Here is a 23,580-nt window from a genome sequence, read left to right on the forward strand (position 1 = left end):
CTTATCAACGTGCTCCTATGCCGTTGCACTGGTTTGTTTTGCATTTCTCCACACATCTTACAAGGATGTCTTTCCAATGTAGCCCACATTATTGACCCTACATGTGGTGACGCATAAATAAATTCCCACTTTCCATTCATGAGTTTTTTCTTGTCAACTCTATGTCAATTACTTTGAACGTAAGAAAGCAATAAAAAGATCCCAGGAATTACTAAGACAAAACTCATGAAAATGTCATGGCACGCAGAAACAAGGCGAGAATAACGGTTATTATCGCACGTTTAATGATTGATACTTTCAAAGATGGCCAAGGCAATGTTTACGAACAAAGTTAAGGGCAGATTACTGCCACGTCACGAATAAGTTTGCTGGAATTTTAATCAGGATAATTTCCTGACAATGCTGTAACGAGAAAGTCGCAAGGCTATGGTTTCTCATATCCTATCTTCGTCAATCAGGAGAAGGTAAAACCGCACTTGTAAACAGTGCCTAACAGGTCCCACAGGATAACTGGGTTCTCCTTTCCCTGATTTAGAGATATCCCACTGTCCTACAACCTCAAGCCAACTGCCGCAGGGGGAAAAAGGTTCCCCATCTGAGGAGAAAGCTCCATTATGATAATCGTTATCCCACGTTTATCTACTGTATCTGTTTTGCTTCCACTGGAGGAGAAAAAAAAAAAAACATTTAGTTTACACTACACCCAAATGACCTATGAGCTCATAACAACGCATTAAGAATGAAATCATTAAAAACAATGTTCTCATAATCAACATTTTACTCTTTTTATTTCCATTTCCCTGCATGATACAAAATTTCCATTTGAATCAAGTAGTTTTTACTGGATGATTGATTTGTATTCTAACGAACTGGAGACGATACCTTCTTAAGAAGCAGCAATGATGCTTAAGATTAAAACTGTCATATCGGTGGGTTTCAGAGCAGTAATAAAGCAGTCTACCCATTTATGTCCATCCATTTCAGAATTGGTACGCCAATTTGGAATAAAGCTTTTTATCACAAACCGTTTTATACCAAAATATGTTAAAATCGTCCAATATATGTGAGGAAAAAATTAAGCACTCCTTTAAAAAAAAAAAAAAGTAAGATTACTGTAACACTCTTAATCTAAATAAGGTCGAAAAACGTGTACAACCAAACACGGGTTCAACTCTATACAATATAATATGCTTTACAGAAGCTTGTGCCTAACTCCAAACAATTCAAGTGTCCAATTGCGCAACAGACAATTAAGTGGTTATTTATTGGATCCAAATTTTCATTACGGGATGACACTAAATTCTTTAACCCCTATACCAGGCTTCCTCGGTGGAGGAGTAGAAATCCCTGGGCGAAACCCCAAAAAAAAAAAAAGTGATAATAATATATAAAAAATAAAAATGGAACATTTTCACTGCCAACAGTTACGTGAATACTATTTAAACAACCTGAAGTTCATTCGTTATCTCGAACGTCTTCGTGAAAATAATTAATAAACACCTAAATGTAACAATGGAATAGAGTAGAAACGTAGAACTATATAGTAGCTCCTAAACAAATACATATACGCTTTATGGGGTGAGCTAAACGCCTTTGTTAAAAATATACATCATACTGATACTGATAAGACATGATAAATGAATTTTAACTCTACCTGACGAAAATGCAGAAGATGACGAAAAAGACAATCTGCAGTAATGCCAGTAAATAGGCATGTTTATGCGCATGTCTGATCTTCATTTTCGCGGTTCCTGAAGGGGAATAGACCTTGTTGAGGTGTTTCGAGTGAGTACTGTCTTCAACTACTTGCGTAGACTCGGATAACACTGAAAGATCCCCTTCTGAATCTTTCCTGGACAACTCCTGACGAAAAAGGGCTTCGCTTCAATTTCAGAATCAATCGTCCCGGTTTATTTTTGTTGCGGCCAAGACACCCGTTGTGTGCTGCCTCTCACAAAAATAAGAGTGAACGATATGACTAGGGAGAAATTATCCCGTGGCCTGTTCCCGACATAACGCTGGATGTGGGTAAGTCTTCCCGAGCAGCCAATAACGATGCCGTATTGTGCTATGACGCCGTGACGTCAGTCTCCCTCTCTGAAACCATTGGTCGGAGGGTGACGATGGCCACTCCCCTGGAGCTGGCCAATCGACTCGTTAGCAGCGCAGCGTTGTGTTTGTGCGTTCGTTTGGGCTTCGGATGACCTGAAGTTAATGGTGACTGTTATCAATGCCGAACGCGTCGCGCATGAGCAGCACGAGCAATAACGTTCTCCCTTTGTTTAGGCATTGAGTTAGGAAGTAGTTCAAGATCACTTATTGTAAAGTGCGATTGTTCAAAATACATTGACGGTGAGTGATGTCAGTTTACCTGTATCGAATGCATTTACAGCAGATTTAAAGCCTCTCTGTGTAGGTTTTTAATGAAACCAATAAAAGTCAACACCAATTAATAGTTAAATTTCGAAAATATTATTTAGGCATTGGTAATGTGGCATTAGCAATGCAGAGTAACTGGAGAGTTGGTCAAGAAAAATTAAACTGGTCCATTTCTTCTGAGTTGAGAGCACTGCTGGATTATGCGGTCAGCTTCGCAACGAAAATTGAAGAGAATTTGTCCAAATAAGGCTTTGTGAATGTGAACATAGAAAATACCTCATTAATAAATTAAAGATCAAGATCAGTGTCTCATTTTCGGAAGAGACAAATGCTGATTAAGTTGTATATCAATTTACATAATTCTACACTGTAAAGTTCTTGTTAACACTCTCTCTCTCTCTCTCTCTCTCTCTCTCTCTCTCTCTCTCTCTCTCTCTCAGTTCTTCCTTGGGCGAGTGGGTTCCGTTCTCAGCTAGCACTATGCTGGCCGCGAGTTCGAATCTCCGGCCGGCCAGTGAAGAATAAGAGGAATTTATTTCTGGTGATAAAAATGAATTTATCGTTATAATGTGGTTCGGATTCCACAATAAGCTGTAGGTCCCGCTGCTAGGTAACCAATTGGTTTTAGGTAACCAATTGGTTTTCAGCCACGTAAAATATATCTAATCCTTCGGGCCAGCCCTGGGAGAGCTGTTAATCAGCTCAGTGGTCTAGTTAAACTAAGGTATACTTACTTTCTCTCTCTCTCTCTCTCTCTCTCTCTCTCTCTCTCTCTCTCTCTCTCTCTCTCTCTCACCTAAAAGTTCCTCGGTTCACGTAGTTATAGCACTGTCAACTTAGAGTTTGGCACTTAATTCATACCGTTGTGCTTCTGTTGAGTTAGGAAGAGAATTTAAGTACCCGGCGATCAGAAGTCTACCATTGATCGTAGACAGAAATGGATTAACAAAAAAAAAAAGAGATGATAGTGTTCAACGTTCCGCCTTGTACATATATATATATATATATATATATATATATATATATATATATATATATATATATATATATATGTGTGTGTGTGTGTGTGTGTGTGTATATATATAATATATATACATATATATATTATATATAAGCTCATAATCACTCCTGCACATGATTTTATGTGTAGATCCTGACCGGTGTTGGCTCTATGCAAACATCTTCAGAGGTACCGACAGAAAGTAGTGGAAATTCATAATGCTTATGCTAGTAGGACTACATACGAACATACTAACGGCTGGAAAACAAGTATTTGCACCAGACAGTGGGGTCCTACCCTCATTAGCGGGAAGTCAAATTTTACAAATCCACCCTTCCTTCATCCCCGTCTCTCGAGAACCTTCCTTAAAATTAAACTCCCTTGCATATTTTTCTTTTTGAGGTTATAACATCAAGTTTGTACGTGCCATGATTAATGCTCATGTTCTTGCTGAAACTTTTTTTTATCAAGCTAGGCTCAGTGATGCTTCTTTCTAGTTCATTATTAGAATAAACTACCTTTTTTGCTCCCGCCCAGTTGATTGAATGATTGTTTTCATTAACACGCACAAAAATTCTGCTGTTCACCTGTGCATTTCTTACACATCTTTTATGCTGTTCTGTTCTCCTTACAAATGTTTTTCGAATTTGACCCATATACAAGGTATCACAAGATTTACATGGAATCTGGTAAATACATCCTTTAGTATTCTCGGGAAAGTTCTTTCTAATTAAATGTTTCATTGTTCTTGAATGCTACATTCATTAATTCAAAAATTCTGAAGTAAATGGGAACAGCTTTGAAATTATTAAATTATAGCAGAACAGGCAGGTTTTTTGCGTTGTTTCTTTTTTTTTTAACATAAAATATAATTTTTGCCTCTTTTAATGCACTCTGTAATGCTGAGTCAGGATATTTCAATTTATTGCCTATATTCCTAATCATATCTGTTTCATCATCAATATTATTAGGGCTACGTATACGTAATGCTCTTCAGACCATGGATATGAACACTAATTTCTCAACTTTATCGCCGTGACCAGAATAAAAATGATCATACGTAGAAACATTGGTGGATTTTCAGCACACACTGTATTTAAACTCATTTCTTGTTCTATGTATTAGGTAATCCAAAAAGGGTTGGCAACCATCATTTTCCATTTCCATAGTGAACCTTATTGACGGCACTAATTAATTTAATTTAACAAAGAATTTATATCGTTATCTGGCAAAACAATATGTCAACTGCCTACCTGAACCATACGACTTTGCTAGGAATGATTTTGTTTAATATTTTGCTTTCGCAAAATTCCATATACAAATTACTTAACAAGGGTGATAAAGGGCTACCGATTTTTTCATATCAAAATTTTTTAGAGTAAAATTTCCCATTGATTGAAATATAAATTCTTTTATAGAAATTTTATTTAATTCTATTAGCGTGTGCTTGAAAAATGGTACAGTATATCCAGCTGTCTGCTCTCAAGGTTATCCCTTAAAAACTCCGTGTTTCATCTTTTCCTTGTGATGTTATACATACATACATACATACATATATATATATATATATATATATATATATATATATATATATATATATATGTGTGTGTGTGTGTGTGTGTGTGTGTGTGTGTGTAAATGTTTATATAAATATTTATATAAATATATATATATATATATATATATATATATATATATATATATATATATATATATATATATATATATATATATATATATATATATATATATATATATATATATATATGCATACGTAGATATACATATGCATATATATATATATATGTATGTATAATCAGTAAGCTACAAACGTCCTTTAATATCCAATTCGCTCTACCTCGAAAATAATATATTTTCATATATGTTACCGAAGGGGAATTTTTTAGTTGATAATAAGTTCGTCGTCCCGTGGGCTAGGCGTTCACTGTAGTCCTGAGTTCTTGTCCTTCGTTGGTTCGAGCCTGCGGGACGACGAACTTGTTATCAACTAAAAAATTCCCCTTCGGTAACATATATGAAAATATATTATTTCCGAGGCAGAGCGAATTGGATATTAAAGGACGTTTTTAGCTTACTGATTGTATATGAATCACGGTGATGTGATAAAAATTCATATATATGTATATATATATATGATAAAGGCGGGAAGGCCTTGACGAGGTATTACGCATCCTCACCTGTGTGTGGAACCATTCATTAAGTATTCTTACCCATGTGTAGAGATGCGGATGCGCGTGTTACACATAAAGTTGCCCATATGCATGGTCTTATGATATAATAACGACGGCTGTTCTTGTGAAGGAAGAATGCATCTCCTGGGGAATTCAGACTCACGCCATTGAGTCGTGGATGAAATCTGTGAGAAAAATGAATCCTGCTTTGAATGCCACCTCATGCATTTGCTCGCAAGCATGACATATTCTTATCCTGCAGCCCCCCTTTTCCTTATTTCGGATTCTTCTCATGTTTTCATGTTAAAATGATCTATTCCCAACACTTGGCACGTCATCTTTTCAGCACCTTCCTTTGTCTTCTCCAATTGTAATAGGAACCCCCACGTAGTGCGCTGTAGGCATTTTCTCAAGGTTCTTTGCAGCATCCTTTCGGCCCCTAGCTGCAACCCCTTTCATTCCTATCACTGTACCTCCATTTATATTCTCTTTCTTCCACCTTACTTTCCACCCTCTCCTAAGAATTGAGTCATAGTGAAACTGCGAGCCTACCTCCTGTTGCACCTTTCAAACTTTTTACAGTCAATTTCGATTTCAGCGCTGAATGACTTGGCTTTTGATCCAATATTTTAAACCTACTTTTCACTTGTTTTACGTAGAACTGCTTCATACATGTTTCTCGATCTTTCATTGTTTCTTATCCCTCATGTATTTAGGTATTTAGCAGCGAGTTTGCTCCAAGATATTTTTCCTTTTCCTACAAGCTTCTACTCCACGATCTCTGTGAAGTATATGGTGCCTTTCTGACGTCGCCTACTCAGAAGTTTGCTCTTCCATCCGATATACACACAATGGTGATGTTAATTCCTAAACCACTGAGCGAAACCCCATATTCATCCTCCATTATTCATTAAAGTGTCTTTCCTTCATTCATGTATTATATTTGCGTTTATAATCATGCATACTACAAACTTAACCATGTTTTTTCTTGCAAACTTTTTCACATTTTCCCCAAGTTTCTCCAACTACTCTTATCATCGATACTGAGAAGTCACTCCCTTATCAGCCCACAAACAAAATGAGAACCCATAGCAGATCTTGAAAAATAGACACCGTAGCGGGTTAGTGCCGTCAGTGCACCTCATGCGGTGCACTGTAGGCATTACTTAAGGTTCTTTGCAGCGTGTCGTCGACCCCTAGCTGCATCCCCTTTCGTTCCTTTTACTGTACCTCCTTCCATATTCTCTTTCTTCCATCTTACTTTCCACCCTCTCCTAACAATTGATTCGTAGTGCAACTGCGAGGTTTTCCTACTGTTGCACCTTTCAAACCTTTTACTGTCAATTTCCGTTTCAGCGCTGAATTACCTCATAGGTCCCAGTTTTTGGCATTGGACAATCTCCCACATAAACGTTGCACTATCAGCTTTCTGATCACCGTCAGATTACGGAACTGTACGCCAAGAACTGTCTGTCATACCTTGTGCCTTTCACACACACATTTCATCAGATATTAAGTCAATCACAAGCCTAATAGAATCCATCATGTCAATTAACAGGCTTTTTTTACCTCAGAGTGTCAAGCTTTTTTATTTCCCTGACCGCTCTGACACGTGGTAGTAACTTACAATCAATCAATCATTTAATGCTTTCAGAGGTGCCACGCTCTGACGGAGCCCCTTCCTGCCCAAAACCAGAAGTTCTCTTACGTCATTATCATTTTAATCACTATCATGACACTCCTTAATTTCATGGTACTTTTGGCATTTCCAAGCATGCTTTAATGCTGTTCCCTCAGTTGGACGTGCCTTCCATACCATTATTCGGCTACTTAGCGGCGTCGGTACCGTCAGGTCAACTGGGTTCGAATGATTCTTTTGGAGCTTCTCTGCCGTAATTACCTCAATATTCACTCACCATGGTCACATTCACACAATCTCAGATCTTCAGTTACACACACAGTCTCTCTCTCTCTCTCTCTCTCTCTCTCTCTCTCTCTCTCTCTCTCTCTCTCTCTCTCTCTTGTCCTTGACGGTTTTCCCCTCCTGAGATAAGCAATATCATTGACCATAATCTCCATTTGTCCGTTCGCATTCCTCTCTAAATTTACCTCCCTCCAAAATATATTTTTTTTCTTTCTCGCGTGAAAACTTTCATTCAGTATATACATACATGCTTAGGTGAGCTCGTATCTGAGATAAACGTGAACTGGAAACCGGACATCGAGAAAAAAAGCTCAAGTTGTTCACAGAGACATGAAAGGGTCTCTCTCAGGATCTCTCATAGGGGGCGGACCCACTAGTGACAAGCGACAGCAGAAAACCTTGAGAGAGACTGTGATGTCACTCCTTGACCTTATCGTCCAGTAAGGTATCTCCATGACCTCCTCCATGTCCAGTTTAATGTCTCTGTGACCTCCATGTCAAATTATGAAAAAAGAAATATTTTAAACTTCGTAAAATGACGATATTTTTTCACAGCTTCCCTCAAGCCGTCGTTTAGCACTCAGAAGGTTTTCAACTCTGGGTTCAGCGCGCTTTCGGAAGAAAGTCAGCTTCTTAACCATTCAGAGGACGTACCAACGTTTTTAAACGAGCCTCCTCTTCATTACTAAGTCACTTTTACCTTCGCTGACTTTCCTTAAGACGAAAAGATGCCCGAAGAATAAGTACTGCAGGAAGGTCGAAGCCGAAGGATTTAACTATAGTGCAGCTGGAGGCTATGACAGCTACGTGTTAGTTGACTGGATCTCACCGGAAGGTGCTGTTTTGGCTTGGTCCCATTAGGTATGATGTGCGGACCCCGAAAAGATAAATTTGTTTGCAATATTATTTACGAATTCAGTGCTGACATTGACAAGATCAGCCACTTTCGACTCTTTAATAGCACCAGTGGTAAGGTTTTAAAAGTTCCTCATTACTTTAAATTACTGAAGAGGAAAAATGCGGATGATATCATGACATTTAAGACGAGGTAAAATGCTAATTATATTAACACATTCGTATTACATTTGAATATATAAAAAAAAATTACGGCTGTCAGAACATTCATGCTTTGACTAATTCACTGAGACAACAGCTCTGAAAACATTTAAGTATACAGCAAAATAAGATAATTGCGGCTATGTCATAACATGCCTTCAACTGACGTCATCATCTTCAACCAATTTATGCTATACATGTCACTAGACAGCTATACAAATTTTTAAATGTCTCTGACTAGCAAAAGTAGCCCCCCGGCATAATGACTTAATAATCTGGAAGCAAATCAAACTGCCGCTGTCAGGTCGTATCCCCTTTAAATGGCCAGTATTCGGTACTGTCAATACCAATTAATTTGATTTTGTTACAGCACTTACGACAACTACGCATTCGTCGTAAGGCAACGTTTGTGCCTTTAGAAGGCGCTTTGGATTGCACTGCAAAGGGGATTCAAAGTGACAGTTTTTGATGCAACGTTAATCACATTAATTCCGTGGCTTGTCAGTAACTGGGTCTTATAATATTGTATAAGTTTATATTTCGTTCATCTTTAATTTTTCACGTCTTATTGCTGCTATGTCGGAGTGTTTTAAGTTATATATCTAATAAACAACATGTTCTGCTGCATATATTTACTGTTGTCACCAGTTCCGTTTTTTACATTAGTAATCCCTATCTATTAATGAATTACATAGTTCCTTCACTCACTTACGAAAGAGCTGACCCAGCACAGGCCGACGGCAAGGGAAAACGTGGAGTTCATGACACGCAGATTGCCGTTGCCACACACGGAAAAAATGATGATTTGTATACTCATTTGATAGGACCATCGGCTTTCACTCGAGCCTTTAGGTTCGATCCTGATGTGAGGAAGCAGTTCATTTGTATTGCGCACGTGATTATGCGTTAATTTCCATTCTATTATTATCGCCCTTTACTGTATCCTTGTTGTTGTTGTTGCATCTGCACTCTGCTTAAAAGAGCCAGCTAGATTAAAGTCTATTAGTAATAATAATTGGAACTGGAATATCAAATTTAGGCTAAAAGCCAAGCACTGGGATCTATGAGGTCATTCAGCGCTGATTCGGAAATTGACGGTAAAAAGGTTTGAAAGGTGTAACAGGAGGAAAACGTCGCAGTTGCAATAAGAAAGAACTGCTGGAGGGTGGAAAATCAGAAGGAAGAAAGAGAATATGAACGGAGGTATAGTAAAAGGAATGAAAGATGTTGCAGCTAGGAGCCAAAGGGACGCTGCAAAGACCCTTGAGTAATGCCTACAGTGCACCACGTGAGGTGCACTGACGGCATTACCCCCCTACGGGGAATAGTAGTAATGGTAGTCATTTGCTTTAGGATTTGCTTCTGACATTGAGGCAGCTCAGTTTCATTTTTGGCCACCGGATTCGCCCAATTACTATTCATCATCGAAAGAACGTAGTGTCATCAGTGCTTCAAATTTCGACAGATTACCACCGTCTTTGTCTGGCCTTACGTTTGTAGACGTGTAATAATTGTGATTGATTTATGCCTTGAATGCGGAATATGGTTTCGATCAGGTAACTTCTCTCTCCTTTTGACTAAAATTTTTAATTCCTGATTCCTAATTATGCCAGTGTGGTCTTAAATAAGGAAACATTCTATTCGCAAGTGTTATTTTCCTTGGTAGTTCTTCACGTGATTATCTTGCAAGTAGGAGAACGTTTTTTATGCAAAGGCCGGTGAAACTGACAACCAAATATAACTGCCTGGTCCAGATTAAAAGGAGAAAGGGAAGGGAAGGAGGCAATAAACTAGATTCCTAGAGAAGGGAACACCTCTCAAAGTTTGATAGTCAGAAGGAATAAACAGTCTCGGCCGTTGAATTCAGCGTCGAAGGACTTGTGCGGTCTGGGGTATGAAAGCTTGTGGAAAGTGAAAAGAAAAATGAGTTACAAAAACTGAAAAGGATGTAGGGTAAGAGGTAGAAAAAAAAAATGGTCAGCCAAAAGCTTTCTAGAATCAGGACACCAAAGACGAAAAATTGACAAAACACGGCGGCAGTGAAATGTCAATCTAAGTCAAGGCAGGACCGAAATGAACGAAACGGGAACGTATTCTGCAGGACACGGACGCTGGCTGCCCTTGTTCAAATGTGAAATTCACAGGAGAACTTTCTCCGTTCCGTGCCGAGTCCCAACAACGACCCAGTCTTCTCCACACTGGAATAATCCAGACTGGCCCTAATTGGAAAGGTTTAAACGTCCCCCGCCATGAATCTCTATCGTCTGAGCCTTCCTCCTGGAACCTGGGCCTTAACAAAACGAAAGAGAAAAGCAAACATGTAACACCCACTACTAATTAGTTACTGTTATTTTAGCCTCTTCATAGTAGTTAAAGGAAATTGTGTTTACCTTATCATTTATACATACACACAAGCACACACACACACACACACACACATATATATATATATATATATATATATATATATATATATATATATATATATATATATATATATATATATATATATATGTGTGTGTGTGTGTGTGTGTGTGTGTGTGTGTGTAAAAAATACATATAATTAGGGATTTACCAGCCCAGTGAGTCTAACTAGACTCTTACAGTGCTGGCCCGAAAACGTTCGGGAGGAAATTATAAAAATATGTGTACATAATATATAAACTGAATTAGATAAAAATGACAAAAGTTAACTATTACAATACAAAATATAAAAATGTTAATTTTTATTAATCAAATTAGTCTTTCTTAAAAATATTACAAATCTACATAACGAAAAATTATCTGATTCTAATAATATTTCTGATAATGATTTAACACCTAGATATAAATTTCTCTGTCTATTAAAAATTAGGCAATCACATAGCATACCTACTCATTTAGAAATTTATTTTCGCCATATGGGCCAAATGAGGTTCGGCAGTAGCCCGTCCAAAAATAATTCTGAATGATGAGCCTAATGTTGAAATAAATAAAAAACTAATAGTAATGTATGCAAGGCAAACATTGAGTCAACTCACTTACCAGCAATTAGCTTTCATGAAGCACATATCTACCTGGGTAGATAAGTAGACGCGGTAAAAAGGTTAGCGTAGGAGAAAGTACGGATCAGTAATTTCAGATGTTTTGATTATCTGTAACTCAGAAGAGGTAAGAGGAAGGAGAGAAAAATCAACAAAGAGTTGGATGGCTGCTGTGGAAGAGGTATTAGAAAGAAAGGGTCTTTATAGCCTAGAAAAGCGACCGTCCATGCAAGATAGAGGTGAATAGTCTGGGGGTTGGGCGATGCGTTACTGATGAGTCCTTGTGTAGGTTTGTGAAGCGCCAACGTTGTGACAGTTTTCTGCACCTGGTTTCATCCACGGCTAAGAATTTCAGGTATGAATGTGGCCATAATCTTTGTTATTTTTCTGCTATGGATCCGCCATTGTTAAGAACAACGACTTAATGATGCACGAATACACACACACACACGCAAACACACTCACAAACCTATAAATATATATTTATATAAATAAAATGTCTTCGTGATTCAGTGGTTACCAATTTCGCCTAAAAGCCGCCATGAGGCACAAGATATATACTGTATATATATATATATATATATATATATATATATATATATATATATATATATATATATATATATATATATATATATATATACATATATATATGCATATATATATACATATATATGCATAAAGAGTTTGTGTGTTCTTCAACATATCTCATTTTTTATTAAAATTGTTGCTTGTTCAAGAGCAAAAGCATTGAGTCAGTAGACAAGATATTCTGAATTAAGTTAGAAGTGCTTGATTTAAATTTCATTGCCCAAGTAATTATAATAATATCGATTTTATCATCAGTAATGCGGAAAGGGAATTTGGAGTGGTCCGCAGGCCTAACTACACCGATTATTCCTTAACGCTTAGTGAATTAAATACAGTAATTTATATTATAGGCCTAGTTACACTCGTGGTTGCTGTAGGCCTAACAGGACAAACTCATGTTTCACAATGAAGCCCAGTAAATTTGTAAGAAATCTATTTGTTTTACAATTCGTCTTTAATGATAAGAAAAATATCACTAATAATTTATTTGCATATTCTCAATTGCCTATTTTGTCAATTGGCGAGTGTTAGCAGAAGTCTCATTCGTAGCCAGTAACTGATCACTTGATTTTCCAGCCAATTGAACAGGGCCAGTTTTCCTTATGTTAAAAGCACGTATATAGAATTAATCTATTTATTACAGGAATTATTTTAAAGTAGGTTTTAGGCAGTCAAAATCTTGAATAATGAACAGCTCCGGTGCTGAACGAAACTCTTTGGAACATCCACAATTTATCATAAGGGAAATCCTAAAATGTAGAAGGAGGTAGATTTTTATCACCGTTTTGATACAAAATATACATAATCTGATACAAAAAAAAAATATTCTCTTAATAGCACTTTTTAGACATAACACATCGCAATTTCAGCAGTAAAACGCAAGGGCGTGGGGAGAGGGACTTGTGTGTACAAGGTCTGAAGAAGTACTAAATATGACACCTATTTTTAACGTAACATTAATCAGTGAAGAAGGATTCTTTGACGTAACATTACCGTCATTCGAACCATTTTCAGCTGCTCCACAAATATAAAGGACACTCCTGTATGCTCTCCTGCATCAGGCATAAACTCTCAAAAGCTATTAGCACCCGATGTGCTCCCAAAAGGAATCAGACAATATCATCAGTATGTGGTGAGAGAATTCGTTAAACGGAGTTACGTAACAACTTGGTTTTATGAGTGTGTGTGTGTGCGTACGTACATGACAGTTTTTCAGCTAACGAAGGGGAGGTCGAAAGTTTGAATGCCATCTGACTCTACGTGCAATTATCAATATGTAAATATACACGTGTGCCTGCCAAAAGGAATGTATATATAGAGAGGAATACATTGTACTCACAGGCTGACGATGAGGAAATCGCTGTAATAAAGAATTCTGAGCAAGCAAATTCTCTGTCTCCTGCTAGCTTAACGACTGCTGGATCATTTTAAATTCAAAAATTGTTCTTAGGCCTAAAGGGACACCAAGAAATTATGATTTACCTTTGAAATAAACCTCAAATTTTTCTCAAAGCGAGAAAAAGTTTTTAAACATGCATTATCATTTAGATTTTTCATACAAAAATTAACTAAATTCCTTGAAAAAATTATTCCAATTATCCACTGCCAATATGTGGACGGGAGGGGTAGTGTGGGAAAGGAGCCTGTGGCAGGAAGAAAAACTTTCAGTTGCCAGTTAGTGTGTTTTCAGCGACACTAAGGATTCGGTCCACATAAATTTGTGACGAAATGTATTGGGGTACCTGTAAGTAATGAGATATGTTAGATTTCATTTCTTTGGTAATGGAATATCACGTCTTTTTCTGTGAACTTCCCTCATGTCTTTGTCAGACAGCGCACACGTGATGTATCCTGATTTACCATTCTGAACTTGTTTTTTTCATAAGGTTTGCTGCTGACCTATTTTCTCTCTCTCTCTCTCTCTCTCTCTCTCTCTCTCTCTCTCTCTCTCTCTATATATATATATATATATATATATATATATATATATATATATATATATATATATATATATATATATATATATATATATATATATATATATATATATATATATATTATATATATATATATATATATATATATATATATATATATATATATATATATATATATATATTTTATATATATATATATACATATATATGTGTGTATACTGTATATACACACACATATTATGTGTGTGCATGCATGCGTTTATACACAGCGTATGATGCTAGTGTTCATGCTACGCTACCTATGTTGGTGTAATTCTAAAGCTATTAGTTGCAATTCATGAGAATATATTTAAAAAGGCAAGATAAAACTAGATTTAGCCAAAAGCAAAATTTGTCTGTATTTTGCCGTAAAAACATTCGTTAAAAAGGCGATAGAGATAAATAACCTTTTTGCACAGGGCAAAACTGCAGTAGTAAATTGCCTATCTAATGATATGAAGCCCAATACTATTTATGCCGGCCACTGTGCAGCAAAGCATATCACTGTCATTACTGTCAGAACGAGAAGATTATGTGTATATATTAAAAACAGGTTTCAATTATCATATCGATAATTGCTTTCATTTATAACATATGACCAAGACAGAAGATAATTTTTTACCTTAAATTTTTATCTACACATATTAGCATTCAGGAGGCACTGGACTTACGCATATTATGTACAGTGCGTAGGCCTAATTAAGATATATACTTTACTTAATATGTAAGAATGGCGCAGTTGTAAAATTATCTCAATTATGCTGTAATTTATGACGTGGATACATTAATAATAATAATAATAATAACAACAACAACAACAACATAATGTTGCTACAAATTTCATGGGCACAGTCAAATGTCAACCTTATCGTAGAAACTCTACGGTAACTACTCTTCGTTGCACTGTTATGTCACACAGCCCCATTAGGGAGGTAGCGCCGTCAGTGCACCTCACGTGGTGCACTGTAGACCTTACCTAAGGTTCTTTGCAGCGTCCCTTCGGCCCCTAGCTGCAACCCCTTTCATTCATTTTACTGTACCCCCGTTCATATTACTTCCATCTTACTTTCCACCCTCTCCTAACAATTATTTCACAGTGCAACTGCTAGGTTTTCCTCCTGTTACGGCTTTTAAACCTACTACAGTACTCTCAGCGTTCCTTTCAGCGCTGAATGACCTCATAGGTCCCAGCGCTTGGCCTTCGGCCTAAACTGTATATTCTGTATATTCTGTATTCTGACATGTCACATATTCCAACGGATTAATTTGACTCGAGTCACGATGTATTACCGACACTAATCTTATGTTGTTCACCCGGCGAGTTTGCGCAGTTCTCAGCTACTGTTGTGAATGTTGTCTAACTTGGCAGCAAAAATGTGGTGTGGAATATGAAAGTCACAGAGGTGATCGGAAAGCTTACCGGTTCCCTGCAGGTCGTATTCAAACATCGTTGTCGGTGCATATTTTGAGTGGTTCTTTGTTTTAATGCAAATGGTCGTTGATACCTTTTATTTAAACGTGCATACATATACAGTTGTACACATACATTTATATACATGTATATGCATATATGTATACATACCGTACACACATTTATATATATATATATGTATGAAGTATATGTATGTATACATGTGCATATACATGTATATATATATATACGGTATATATACATATATATAAACGCGTGTAGGGCGTTTGTAAAACATGGGGATATGTATGAATACATCTATAAACATACTTTGACTTCTGACAGCTGCTACAGAATCCATAATGAACACCGACAAATGTTAGGAAATCGAGGAGTAGATGTGGGCAGCGATCACCAACTTGCCATTGCCACATTGAAGCTGAAATTAAAAAGACCAAAAAAAAAAAAAAAAAAAAAAAAAAAAAAAAAAAAAGGTGCCAGAGTATCTTGATTCCTATAGTGAATCTTCTTGAAGATGAATGTCAAGATGCTTCTTCCATAGAATATCAAAACAGATTTGCGGTAATGAAACCACATCTGAGGAAGATCAAACAATCAAGAAGGACTTATTGAATGTCAAGACTAGAAAAGAGGTTTTGGGATGCGGTTCTGGTCGTTTCGGCCGTCAGTCATTTAGGCTTTAACATCCAAAACAACGCAATACGTGATGTTTTTCGTATTTACCGTCGTTATCTTATATTTTACGTACATCCCCAAGGGGCTGGTACTGAACACGGAGCCCGTTTTGCTCGTAAACGTGCTTACAGCCTAAATGTCTTACGGCCGAGACGACCCGAACTCTTGGGGTATGGGGTACAAGACAGACACCTTGGGTACCGGATGACACCTGGGACACAATAAAGAATACCAGAAACAGAAGGTGACGTCAGACTTTATGAGGAGATAAAGCACTCACATTAGAACGTGTTAAGTACTTAAGGCTAGATAGTGAGGTTGAATGAAAATGAAGGTCAAGAAGAGATAAGAGAGAATACTTGGACGAACTGGTAAATGATGGTGTTAGGGTAGCCCACGTAATCATTAATTAATTATTTATGGGAGAAAAGAAAAAGAATCCCTGTCAAAAAGAGGGATGGGTCGATATTTTGTAAAATGCTCCTCTGTAAAAATGGGTATATAACAAAAAAGAAATTAGAAACATGAACTTCACTTAATTGGCCTTTTCCCTAATAAAGATTATTATTATTATTATTATTATTATTATTATTATTATTATTATTATTATTATTATTATTATTATTATTATAGCTGTTTCCACGGCATTTAATTTATACAAAGTCTTCTCTATACTTCTTATTATATCTTTTTTTCTCAGCCTGTAGCTGGTAAATCAGGTTTCCCAAGGACATACAAAGATTTCTGCTTTCTTAGGTTTATTTCCTCTCACGTTTCAAAGGCGCTCTGGTGTTTATTTGCGAAGAGTGAATGAGATAGCATGCAGGTTATAATGATATATACTGTATAGCAAGCGGGGGTGGGGCAACTGTACACCCACAGCCCCACAGCCCCACCGCCCCCTCGTTATATATACCCTTGTAACCTGCATGCCATTTCATTCACTTTTCGCAAATAAACGCGTTTAAAACGTGAGAGGAAATAAACCTAAGAAAACAGAAATATTTGTATGTCCTTGAGAAACCTGTTTTACCAGCTACAGGCTGAGGAAAAAAGATAATAAGAGGAATAGAGAAGACTCTGTATAAATTAAATGTCGTGGAAACAGCTATAATTTTTAATGCAACTGCCCTCAGAGAAGTTCACCTCCCTCTTATTATTATTATTATTATTATTATTATTATTATTATTATTATTATTATTATTATTATTATTATTATTCCTGAAAAAGCCAAAAGGTTGCGAAATTACGTTTTCATAGCATTACATTACCTAACAATAAAATCAATAGTAAAACAACAAATGAAAGTGATTACTTGTAATTATCAAAATATTACCATCCATGGCTAATGAACGACAGTCAACATGACATTGAAACATTAAAGATAAAGAAGGAAAAGCGTTTTGAGTGTTCGGGTCTTATTTTCTGATAACATTATGAATTCAGTTAACCGCCCTCTTTGAACAGTCGAGCGTAATTCATTTTCCCATGATATAAGGTCTGGAAGGGTTCCTGAATTCTTCGGGTCACTCCAAGAGTTGGATGACTTGCTCTTTGCATGGGATGGGGCACTGAGGGACTCTTACATTAGTAACTTCCTACTATGAAGAGCCTGATTCATCCGCATATCATAAACATAATCCGTTGAACACACATTTTATATGCGTGTATACATACTGTATATATATATATATATATATATATATATATATATATATATATATATATATATATATATATATATATATTATATATTACTGTAACCTTTGTGTGCATGACACTTTTATGTTCACAATACATACATACATATGTATATATATATATATATATATATATATATATATATATATATATATATATATGTGTGTGTGTGTGTGTGTGTGTGTGTGTGTGTGTGTGTGTGTATGCATGCATGCATGCATGCACACTGTGATAAACCACTGGGGATTTATCAAATGGAATACAAAGAAGACAATATTACAGTAAAAGCAGATATATTTGATAATTAGAGTATATAATAGTGCTTATATATACAAGCGCACATATACAGATATACATATATTTATATAGTTATTTATTTACATAATCATATATATATATATATATATATATATATATATATATATATATATATATATATATATATATATATACATATATTATACATACATCACTGGACAAAACCCATCAGTATCGAATTGACGATGCTTTAAGAATAACTTTGGACGAAGTTATTCTCCAGGTATCGTGAAACTGATAATGCTCAAGTCGTTTATTGAGATTCAAGCCGCAGCAAGATGACAAAATCCACCTGTCAAGCAAAACGCCTCTGAGGTGATGCTCGCCAAAATAGGAGTTCATTTGACTGCATCAGTAATGAATGAAGGTGTTATGATGATGGGAAGCATCAGAGTTTCACATTCTGTGCTTCCGTCAAGGAAGCTGTTTTTATTACAGTTAATTTTTTTAGTTGTTTATTTTTTGTCCGTTTATCAGCAGGGTTAGTCCAAAATCCGTGTGCTGATTTTTATGAATGTTTTACCAGGGGTGGACCTCTTATCTAGCAATAAGAGATTAGAGCTTGGGTGTGCTAAAAATGTAATTTTAGGGGAGACGGGACCTTTTGAGCGGTGGGTGGTGGGGAGGGAGTTAGGAGAGGTGGGGAAGCGGTTTGGGAAGGGGGGGGGGCCGCATTGCTTAGCATATTGTGCTTTAAAACCCAAATCCCTACCCAGCTTTGTCTCAGATTTCCGTAACCAATTTTATAAGTTATATTATAAAAAAGGACTTTATGCTTTAGGTTAAGTTTTTTTTTTTTGCCTGCTTGTTAGCCTGCTTACTTGAATAGTTACGCGTGTATTATTACGAAAATGTGCTGAAGTTGGGCCTCCTGAATATCAACAAGTTGTTTAGAGTTTGGGAAAGAAAAGAATACCACTTTCAGGGGGAAGGGACCTTTCTGGAAAATAGATTGCCCAGCCTTGGCGGAGGTATGTAGTCTCCGAACGCTCTTGTTCACTCGAATAGTCATAATGTGAACGTCACTCTGTGGAGTAGTCTCCTCTGCGGTAACTGCTTGAAGTGTGTGTGTGATCTATTCATTATTATTATTATTATTATTATTATTATTATTATTATTATTATTATTATTATTATTATTCAGAACATGAACCCTATGCATATGGAACAAGCCCACAGGTGCCATTGTCTTGAAATTCAAGCTCCCAAAGAATATGGTGTTCATTTGAAAGAAATTACAGAAGGTAATAGGAAATGCAGAAAGAAGAGATTAGTAATTAGGAAAAAAAATTAAAACAATTTTGAAATCGTTAACGAAATAAATTCATAAAAGAATTTGATCTTATCATTTTGATTAATGGAACTTTCAAATGACTGAAAATGCACTGTATTCCAGAGAAGCTTTAGGAATACCTTTTCTGCATTATCTTACATCTACATCATCGTGATAAACTGATATTTGAGTGTCTTTGAGTATCTTGAGTATGATTCGCACTTTCTTGGATGGCTATAGAATTTTAATACATATCAGTGACATTATACAACATTACTGCTATTAAGCAACATAATAACAAAATGTTTTTCTGATGAAATTTACATTAATGAACTTCGATATATCTTTAATACCAGCGCGGGAGTCATCAGGCGGAGTCAGAATAGGGACATTCTTATTCTGACAAAAGTAACTGTACAGAAAGAAAGTTATTACGCCAAAACACATCTATCCACTCGTCAAGCTCACATCTCAGCTTTCTAGGTGAAGGGAAGGTTGGTAACACCATGGTGCGGTAATCCTCCATTACGATTGGGCACTGAGCCATGAGGCCACCTCGTAACAGCTGCATGATTGGTCTGAATAATATCTACCTGGACGAGCCTTATACGCTATTGTAGTCATGCAGCATCTATACTACGCTTAGGTTATTCAATGGTGATGGTTTCCAGGCTGCTCTGAGATCAAGATCTTTGCTGGCTTAAGACCTACCTTGTCAGACGGCAGTGGTAACGGGTTCCTACTCGATTTTGACGTATTTTAACAACTTTTTCAGGTGCAATTTATCTTCAACATACCGACAGAGAGAATTACATAACTATGCATTATTAGCTGAAGCCACTGGGAAAGTTCAAAATGAAACATTATACAGAGAATCTACTGATCACTTTTTACCAGATATGTATGTAATTGTAATAACCACAGCTTCTCGAATTCTTTACACCTTTTGGATTCGCTTGTTACTACAAAGCCTTAGGACGTTAGGTACATGTATTGTGGCAAACAACAGTAAGACGCGTCTTAACTAATAATATTACCATAGTTATTATTAATGATTAGGTTGACCAAATGCACTAAACTTATGACTTATCCTGGAGAACAAGGTTTTTTTTATTACCTTTTAGTAAGTCCATGACGTAACACCGATGAAAAAATTTCGTTCAACTGGCCATCATGATATCTTTGACCAACATGATTTTTCTTTTCTCCTTTCATAAGGTTTGAGGTTTTATGGAAGTCTGGAAATACTGACATAAAGCCCACCATCCATGCGTATAGAAACAAAATTAAAATCATCAACATTGTGATCTGCCGTATCCAAAACATACCAGTTCTCAAAACAAGCATATTATTTTTCTGAGATACTGCTGGAATATCACTTACACAAAATATGGTGAAAACAACAAAATCAGCTCCAGAGATGATAAATGTCTCATGATTACATAAAGTACATAAATCGTTCCTACTACCAAGGGTAGATGGCGCAGTATCACAGCCACCCTGTCCATTTAAGCAGAAACAGATGCAAAGGAATATACAGAAACACTAAACCGTTTATTCTAACGTTGACTAGAGATAAGTAAAAAGGGTGTTATCCGTAGATTTTGTCTGTTTGTTAGAGTTAAAGAACTTGACGTACCTCTTTTAGCTCGACTTGTCCTTCACAGAAAAATTTTACATGTAAACAGTTTCTGTGGATATTTTCGGTCCTTGATCGAATGTTATCACTTACAATTCTCCTTCGGTGATAATTTCCTTTCGGGGATATTCCCGAAGTAGCGTGAATTGGATATTAAACGACATTTGTAGCTTCATGTAGTATATACAGTATGTATACTGTATATATATATATATATATATATATATATATGTAAATAGTATATATATATACATGTTCATAAAATATGTGTGTGCATATATGTATATTTATATACAGTATATGTATATGTATATATATATATATATATATATATATATATATATATATATGAATAATAAGAACGAATAATAAGAACAGGTACTAAGCTGATACGCAACAGTAGAATCTACTACGAAAATATATTAGGGCGTGGGGGTTACCCATGAATTATTCTGTGTGACGGCAGAGAAACAAATCTTAAGTGACAACAATGGTAACTCGCATTTACATATCTTTTTCTCTATCTCTCACCTACAAATACACACACACACACACACACAGGATTTCTTCTTCTTCTCTTGGTGTGGTGTTAATGGTAGATCTGGAAGTTCATGTGACAGCAGATTGACGACCTTATTGTTTTTATTTAACTGCTGTTCATAAGCATTCCGCAAATACAATATATATACATATATATGTATATATATATATATATATATATATATATATATATATATATAACTATATATATATATATATATATATTCCCTATATTTTTTATATTTATATATATATGTATATCTATACATATGTATCAGTTATATCTATATATATATTTACATAAGAATAAGATTTATATATATATAGATATATATATATATATATATATATATATATATAACCATATATATATAAAATAAATCTAATGTGTGTGTGTGTGTGTGTGTGTAATGAACTCAGTAAAAATGTAAACAAGATCCTTCCATATATTTTTCCATCGTAAAATTACCCACTACATACATCGTATCATCCGTTATAGCCCTAAGTAACGGTCAGGTTAGAACTGTTGTCGCTAGTAAGAAACTCCCTCCTTATTCAAAATGCCTGAAAAAAACAGAAAGCTAAAAAAGTGAAAAACTTCATTTTAGAGAGGTTATAGAGTCTGCAACGTTTCTTTAATATTCCCTCGACGCCCGCGGCACCTTTAAAATGCTGAAAGGGTCCCGATCGGATGAACCTACTGTATTGAGTTTAGTAACTCCAGGACGTCCTGAATTGATGATTCCCCTTTTATTATGGTTACTGGGGATGTTTTATGTTCAATGCATACGAGAGTATGTTTTTTGTTGTTGCTTTGGGGCACCGTTTTCGTTAAAACGCAAAATAAGGGGTTGATTTAAAGAGTAATTTCAAGTTTAATTGACGATCAGGCTTTATCCTCTTCATATATCTCTGATTATTAAAATATCTTTCTTAATTCGCAAGTCGTTCTCTTTTAATCCCGAGTCATTGATGGAGGTCACGAAATCTGAATTTGATTCTAAGTTTTGCCCCTTAATGGAACTTTGTTTCACCAGAAATTTCCTACCAAAATACGCCACTAAAATGTCGAAAATGTTCGGGAACTGAAATTCCGGGGGTAAGTAAATAATATCCAGTAGTACTGGTTATACTAACAGACGTAACAAGAAGATCTTATATCACTTGATGCCACCTGTACCTGGAGACTCCTATTCTCAGTAGTTCAAAAACATATGATTCTATTCGTAAATTTTCCAAATTCTCGTTCACATTTTCTTGAATTGAATTGAATATATTATTTAGGCCAAAGGCCAAGCACTGGGACCAATGAGGTCATTCAACGCTGAAACGGAAATTGACAGTAAAAGTTTAAGAGGTGTAACAGGAGGAAAACCTCGCAGTTGCACCATGAATCAATTGTTAGGAGAGGGTGGAAAGTAAGGTGGAAGAAAGAGAATGTGAAAGGAGGTACAGTAAAAGGAACGAAATGGGTTGCAGCTAGGGGCCGAAGGCACGCTGCAAAGAACCTTAAGTACTGCCTACAGTGCACCGCATGAAGTGCACTGACGGCCCTACCCCACTACGGGTTTCAGCTTTTGTTGAAACAGCGTCTTCGTGTCTTGGGGTAGGATTTGGATAAAACTGGTTGAAGTGACGATTATCTTTTTTGGGAGTAATCTTCGGTATCATTTTGCTGTCGACCACAAGCCTTTCCACAGATCCTTCCCTTTCTCTCTCTCCTCGTGTTGGGGGTTTCTTGAGTCAGCGCCTACTTTTCGAACCCTTAACATCCACAGTCCGCTGTTTTTATTCTTTGGTTCCCTTTACTGCATCTTGCAATGCTATTTCTTGCGGTGTTAAGGTTTCTGGTCCTCTTTA

At 36.2% G+C, this 23,580-nt stretch overlaps 2 protein-coding genes across 3 annotated transcripts in view; one reads left to right on the forward strand and one right to left on the reverse strand.

Moving 5' to 3' along the window:
- The window catches only part of Rh50 (Rhesus blood group-associated glycoprotein Rh50), a 55,092-nt gene extending 52,808 nt beyond the window's left edge, over positions 1-2,284 (reverse strand). Inside the window, exon 1 of one of the 2 annotated variants that reach the window (XM_067087056.1) lies at positions 1,655-2,284. In XM_067087056.1, the coding sequence (XP_066943157.1) occupies positions 1,655-1,740 (86 nt within the window). In that variant the 5' untranslated portion in view covers positions 1,741-2,284. The remainder of the gene's footprint in view (positions 1-1,654) is intronic. The other variant, XM_067087054.1, reaches the window with a different exon arrangement.
- Positions 1-23,580, forward strand: part of LOC136828815 (centrosomal protein of 135 kDa-like) — a 317,906-nt gene that overhangs the window by 41,822 nt on the left and 252,504 nt on the right. The gene's annotated exons all lie outside the window — the stretch shown is intronic.

The sequence above is a fragment of the Macrobrachium rosenbergii genome, chromosome 43 (assembly GCF_040412425.1).
Source record: "Macrobrachium rosenbergii isolate ZJJX-2024 chromosome 43, ASM4041242v1, whole genome shotgun sequence".
Lineage (NCBI taxonomy): Eukaryota > Metazoa > Arthropoda > Malacostraca > Decapoda > Palaemonidae > Macrobrachium > Macrobrachium rosenbergii.